Genomic DNA, 6,986 nt, shown 5'->3' with positions numbered 1-6,986 from the left:
TTTCTCTTCGCTAGTCTCTCTCAGGTTAAACCAAGCCACTATATTTGGGATTCTAGTGGGCCAAGTTTACGTCCAGGTTCTATTGTATTTTATAAAGGCATTCATATGTGGATCAAAGTTAGAGTGGAAATGCATTCTTTTTCTGAAGCAATTGGTCAGTAGGAACGAGGTTACATTATACGGCCATTGTGGAATTGAGGAGAATGAAATCGCCGACAATCTAGCAAGACAGGGTGCATCTTCGACCTTTGAAAACCGTTTTGTGGTGTTTATGAGTGCACTCTCAGGATGAAACTGAAAAATTGGGAAATGTCCATGGTAGAATCCAAGGTATTTTAAAGATACCTTGGCCCGGGCCATTTTTAATCTCAATAAAGGAAATCTTAGCGTAATAACTGGCCTGAAGACCGGTCACTGCCCAAGTAGGTATCATCTTAAAAATCTAGGAAATCCAATCCTCTGAATCACATCTCAATTGTGAAAGGATATTTGATGCGCACCATAAAAAATATGGGTCATACCACAATATTCCCAAAAAATGGAAGCAGTGGTTAAAAGGCTCTATAGATGAGGAAAAAAAGAAGAAGGGAACTTAAGCGAAATGTGACGATTTATACCAAAGTCTTTTATAAGGAGTGGGTGGAGAGATTTTGAAAAGCTTTATTTTGCGTGACGTTATTTATGGACGCTTCATCTCTTGGGATCAGTTTCAATATCAACACAGTAAAATATGGCGAAAAATATTCTATTCTAAATAGACTGACAAAATTGTACCAAAAAGCTGTCAAATCGGGAGTAGACAAAATCAGTGGCCTTCGTAGCCATGCGGTCAGTGTCGCCGAGGCATTTAACCACATCGTGCTAAGGAGTGTTGGTTCGATTCCCGCCTAAGACCGAAAAACTTTTCGAGAGGAATGTTTTCCGACTTTGCCACTGGGCGTTGCATGCTAGTCCGTTGTCTAGTGTGGTGCTTCCTTCAAAGGGCAAATATCCCACTGGAAGCATTAGCGTGCAGTGTCTTTTTAAAAGATAAAATCGGGGTTTGACAGCACTGGAATCAATCATTTGGTTCAATTGTTCAGTTAAAAAAGTAGATCTTGATTAACCCACATTGTTACAGAAAACTGCGGAAACCCTGAACGTGCAGAGCAACTAAAAACGTATCGTATGAGATCGACGAAGATGGAGCTATACGCTAACATGTCGGGCAAAGGTACAATATAGGTAGTAACTCGATATTGTGTTTACGGGAGCCTTGATGAAATCCTCCCGTGTTTCTCGAATTCCGAACGAGCATGTACTGGAGTTCGAAGCAAGTACACTGGCTTACAGTGAACAGCAAACAGCAAGCAGTTACTGTTGTTATTGGTTTGTTTACCGTTTTTCATAATATAACAACTTGGATTTTTGTGATATATTTCACTGTAGTGCAAGAAAAAGAAAAACGTTAAAGGTATTATAAAACTTTATTATTTCATACACTCTTCTAGGCGTAGCGAATATCGATTTATCAAGCCAAAACATTCCTCTTCACCTACACTAGAATCGCTTATCAATTTCAGTAATGTTCCTACTTTGTGCAACATAGTCTCTAACCAATCAATCCATGAATGAACGTTGACGAATTGACATTGAACTTTTGTTTTCACTTAATCTTTGGCAAACGCTTCATGCACATTCTCTGTCTAGCAGTCATTCGCGCTATACTAGGGTAATATAAGTAATGTATCCTTGAACAAATGACATGCACAACTAGGACACCAGTCGACGAGTAAAATGGTAATCAGTTGATAGGGCTCATCTACAAGCTAATAGTCACAGTAGAAATGTATATCTTCTTATAAACTTAGGTTTACGATAGTGCTCACTCTCACTTTCTCTCATGATTTTTTGTTGTCTTTTACGATTTCTATCTCAGCGCAGAGTTCTCATTTCCGAGATCTCCTTGTACTACATCACAGCAAAAGTCGGGCAATTGTTCAATACACTAGTAATAATACAATGAATACTTTCACATTTTCATCTACAAGAACGATCTTCACCTACACTTGAAACGTCGAGGAAACCAGGAAGGGATGATTGGGGGGAATCATTGCTTCCGGTTTGGAAGCACGTGCTTTCAAGGACTTCGTCGGCGTATGCAAAGTCTCCTCAGTTCTGTTTTTTGGCGGACACATTTGCATTCGCGACATTCGCGATCGAGGGGGATTGAGATGGAATTAAATTACAAATCGGCGATCGGTGACGAACGAGTATTTTGCCAATCATGTGGCCGGTCAGGATGTGTGTAAAAATATGTGCGACTGTGGAATGTTTGAAAGAGGGAGGGGTAGGGTTGAGGAAGGAGAACGAAGATTTCAATGTCGAAGGTTGATTTGAAATTCATATGACTTCTCCGGCATTGCGAGCGAGCCCACCGGAACGAAGTAGGAGTGCCCGGAAAGCGGTGTGATTGTGTATGATCTCAGTAGATTGGCGATGATTGAGAAACTGATCAGCTGCGTCATCTTGTAGCCCATGCACGAACGACGGCCGGCTCCGAAGGGGATGAAGAAGTCCGGCTTGACGAGGCGGCCATTTTGCAGGAAACGTTCGGGGACGAAATCGTTCGGGTTCTCCCAGAGGTTCTCCGACATGCTGAGGTCGTAGTTGTTGAGAAAGATCAGCGTATCCTTGGGCACATCGTAACCTTAAATATTTGTTTTGGTTTTAGAAAAGCAATCGCTTTATAAAACGAAAAGAAATATTTACCTCCAATTTGGCTGTCCTGGTTGGCGACGTGGGGAACGATGGGAGAAGCGATCAGTCTCAGCGCTTCCATGATGACGGCTTCGGTGTACGGCATGTGGTTGCGATCGGACAGGTCTACGGTGTGTTTGCCTTCCGTTTCAAGTACACGGTCCACTTCTGATTGGATGTTCTGCTGCACTTCAGGATGTTGAATGATGTAACCGAATGTTTTGACGAGGAAGTTGGCCACTGCTGAGTGACCGCCAATGATGTCCTCCAATGCGAACAAAGCAGTTTCCCATTCCATGTCCGGGCCGATCTTGGACTTGACATGGTTGATCAAGCTATCGACATAGTCGTTCTCGGTGTTTCCTTCAACCCAGTTATCATAACGATCGTTGATGATCGTTTCAAGCATGATCTCACGGATTTCCTCGGCTAGCTGATCCATGCGTTTCAGATTTCTGTGGTGCAATGGAAGCAGGAAAGGTAGGAAATCCGCGGCATAACCTTGATTCACTTCGTAGAAAATCTGGTCAAAGTTCTTGACCAACTTTTGGAATTTTGGATCTTCCAGTTCAAAACGGTGACTGGCAAAGTACTGCGAAAACACATTCGCGCAGATGTTCATGATGATCGGTTTGATCTCGATGACTCTATTCACGTTGCTTTCTCCAATCACCAGACGAATCTCATCGTTGATGACGCCGTTGAGCTCGTTGAAACGGCCGGAGAAATTACGTGGGAAGGTATGTGGCACAAGCATGTCACGACGAGCTTTCTGGACCTCGGACCAGTCGCAGAATGCAAGTGCTTTAGGAAGAGAAACAAACATTCAGTTTAGCCTTGATCTTGGGCTGACTCACTTTCGCATACTTACAGTTCTCCTTATTTCCGGAAAAGAGCAGCTGATAACGGCGGAAATTCGGGCGGCTATCGAAGTACTGAGCCTTGTTGATCAACACTTCCTTGATGTGCTCGATTCCGTTGATAACTACTGCATCGACGACACCAAGTTTTAGATTCACAACCGGTCCATATTTCTTCGCCAGTACGCTGAACGCCTGATACGGAACTTCATAGCCATCCAAATCTTTCAGATTTCCGATGATTGGATAGCTCTTGGGACCTGGAGCCCTGCGTAGCACTTTCACTTCCGTATCGTTCAAATTGCGATTCTTATTATTCTGCGTAAACACTGACAACCATTGTCCGAATAGGAAACTCTTCACCAGCTTCACAAGATCACTTTTGACACTAATTTTCTGCCTCACTTCCAAGAGTAGCATAATCAGAGTCACCAAAAAGCAGGCCACTAGCAGATAGATTGTGTTAGAGCTGAACAAAAATATCGTGAACTTCTCCATGATTTTCACTTTTCACGCCTCAACTCGTTCGAAGCACAGAAAACGATACACCTATATCTGCTAGGCCAAGGATCAACTTCGATCTTCACAGCACGAACTGTAGAAACGGTGTAATGTCGATCTCCCAGATCCCGACGCTTTTATACTACTCGTTATATCCTGGCAGGGTCCAGATGAATTCAAAATATATATCCAACACCTCGAAGAATACTCTGACAGTGCCTCATCAAATATGCATGGTGGATGGTGGTCCATGCATATTCACAACGTTTTCCCTAGCGTTCGGTTTCGATTCGTTGGATCCCTGTTGATGCAGAATTACGGTACAATCCTACGAATAACGACAGTTATTTTGGGGGTTGTATCATCTGTATTTCACTGCCATGGCAGCACACAAACACAAAATTCATTCCTAATCTGCTGTTTTTTTTTTTTTTTCAAATAATTTCAGGTTTTGAATCATCGCTACGAAAACGCTATTGCCACCTAGTGGCCAAATCAAACAACGCCGAAAGCGATGCCGGTGCTCGCAGTAACTACTAAATATTTGAATTTTCCGTTAACAATGTTAACGGTCGATCGATTTTAGATTGTCTCCATCGCTTGCCTTAAAAAGTGACTAATTCCATTTTGAATTTTGACCAATTCAACGAATAGAATGCATAAAATTGCATTTTATAACGGTCGGACATCGATCAGATTACCCACCAATCCAGAATTTTAATATCTACCCAAATTCTAACCGAGAATATTGCGCACTGTTGTCAATGGCTGGAAGCTCCAGGACGACGCCAGTGAAGCCAAGAACAATTGAAAGTCAAACGATTCCAATAGCCAAATCAGCCAGCGCCAGAGCTTGCACAGACGTTGCTATGTATAGAAGTCAATACCTGATTACTTATTTCGGATGGTATGATCTTGAATTTCTAACGATCCAATGGGGGGAGATGACGTTGTTTCGTGAGAGGATCGCCGATTGGCTGCCGAAGTGGGGTGCGGGGGTCTAGAACTTTTTTTGGGGGCACACATAGGATATCGGTACGTGTATGCAGATGAAATTTGCTTCGATAATGAATGGATATGAATAATCGATCTTATCAGACGCCGGAGAGATTTGAATCCATATAAATTTGTGTTTCTGTGCGTGGAAAGTCGGGATCGAATGGGAGAGTGCTGAAAGTGCGTTAAACATAGCAAAAAAGATAGTTTGCGGAGAATGTATCAGATTAGAATTTTCGATAATTATGTATATGGATAACGAGATTTTTAATTGATTCTTGCAAAATTATAAACCAAAAACTTTTCATTTCTAGAGTCAAATAAGGTATATTCGGAAAAGTCAAGCAACCGGATGTCGCAACGGCATACGCGCAGCACCTCGAGGCTGCATTACCGAAAGAGGATGAGCTGGATGAAGCCCCTCTTGAGGACTGCTGGAGAACAGTGAAGGCAGCCATCAACAATGCTGCTGAGAACAACGTCGGGTACGTGGGACGGAGTCGACGGAACGATTGGTTCGACGAGGAATGTAGGCAGTTTCTGGAGGAGAAGAACGCAGCGCAGGCGGTCATGCTGCAGCAAGGTACCCGGCAGAACGTGGAGCGTTATAGACGGAAACGGCAACAGCAGACCCGCCTCTTTCGGGAGAAAAAAAGCCGCCTGGAGGAGACGGAGTGCGAGGAGATGGAACAGCTGTGCCGGTCTCAAGAAACACGCAAGTTCTATCAGAAGCTCAACGCATCCCGCAACGGCTTCGTGCCGGGAGCCGAGATGTGCAGGGATAAGGATGGGAGCATTTTGACGGACGAGCGTGAGATGATCGAAAGGTGGAAGCAGCACTTCGGCGAACATCTGAATGGCGCGGAGAGCATAGACAAAGTAGGTCAGGACAGCGGAGGAAATGCCTTCGTCGGTACTGCGGAGGATGGAAACCAACTAGCCACCACTTTGAGGGAGGTTAAGGATGCCATTCACCAGCTCAAGAACAATAAAGCTGCTGGTAAGGATAGAATCGGAGCTGAACTCATAAAGATGGGCCCGGAGAGGCTGGCCATTTGTCTGCACCGGCTGATAGGCACAATTTGGGAAACAGAACAGCTACCGGAGGAGTGGAAGGAAGGGGTAATATGCCCCATCTACAAGAAAGGCGACAAGTTAGATTGTGAGAACTTTCGAGCGATTACCATTCTGAATGCGGCCTACAAAGTATTATCAAAGATCACTTTCCGTCGTCTATCACCTATAGTAAGCGAGTTCGTGGGAAGTTATCAAGCCGGCTTCGTTGACGGCCGATCGACAACGGACCAGATCTTTACTGTACGGTAAATCCTCCAAACATGTCGTGAATACCATGTCCCAATGCATCACCTTTTCATCGATTTTAAGGCGGCATACGACCGCGCAGAGCTATGGAAAATCATGGACAAGAACAGCTTTCCCGGGAAGCTCACGAGACTGATAAGAGCGACGATGGAAGGTGTGCAAAATTGTGTGAAGGTTTCAGGCGAACATTCCAGTTCGTTTGGATCCCGCCGGGGACTACGACAAGATGTTGGACTTCCGTGCCTGTTGTTCAATATTGCGCTAGAAGGTGTTATGTGGAGAGCCGGGCTCAACAGCCGAGGTACGATTTTTACTAAATCCAGTCAATTTGTTTGCTTCGCGGATTATATGGACATTGTCAGCCGAACATTTGAAAAGGTGGCAGACCTGTACCTAGCCTGGGACACGGTTATATGAAAAATTTAGATTCTCGCTCCAGTCCACTTTTTAGATTGCATTTAGGTCCCATAACAACTGTGCAAAATTTCATCTCGATCGGAGAAACTATATTTTAGCGCCAGCCGTTCAAAGTTTGTATGGGATTTACTATGGGAAAACTTACTTTTA

The 6,986-nt window shown here is 44.0% G+C and overlaps 1 protein-coding gene across 1 annotated transcript; it reads right to left on the bottom strand.

Moving 5' to 3' along the window:
- Nucleotides 1-1,459: 1,459 nt before the first annotated feature.
- Nucleotides 1,460-4,179, bottom strand: LOC5568445 (cytochrome P450 307a1). Its single transcript, XM_001652222.2, has 3 exons — nucleotides 3,611-4,179; nucleotides 2,752-3,543; nucleotides 1,460-2,689 (listed from the first exon to the last, which is right to left on the bottom strand). The coding sequence occupies exons 1-3, from the start codon at nucleotides 4,095-4,097 to the stop codon at nucleotides 2,358-2,360; spliced, it is 1,611 nt and encodes a 536-aa protein (XP_001652272.1). The 5' UTR covers nucleotides 4,098-4,179; the 3' UTR covers nucleotides 1,460-2,357.
- Between the last annotated feature and the right edge of the window lie 2,807 nt (nucleotides 4,180-6,986).

Source organism: Aedes aegypti, chromosome 2 (genome assembly GCF_002204515.2).
Source record: "Aedes aegypti strain LVP_AGWG chromosome 2, AaegL5.0 Primary Assembly, whole genome shotgun sequence".
In the NCBI taxonomy this organism is placed as follows: domain Eukaryota; kingdom Metazoa; phylum Arthropoda; class Insecta; order Diptera; family Culicidae; genus Aedes; species Aedes aegypti.
The sequence above is the reverse complement of the archived record's forward strand: the minus strand, read 5'-3'. Positions and strand labels throughout refer to the sequence as shown.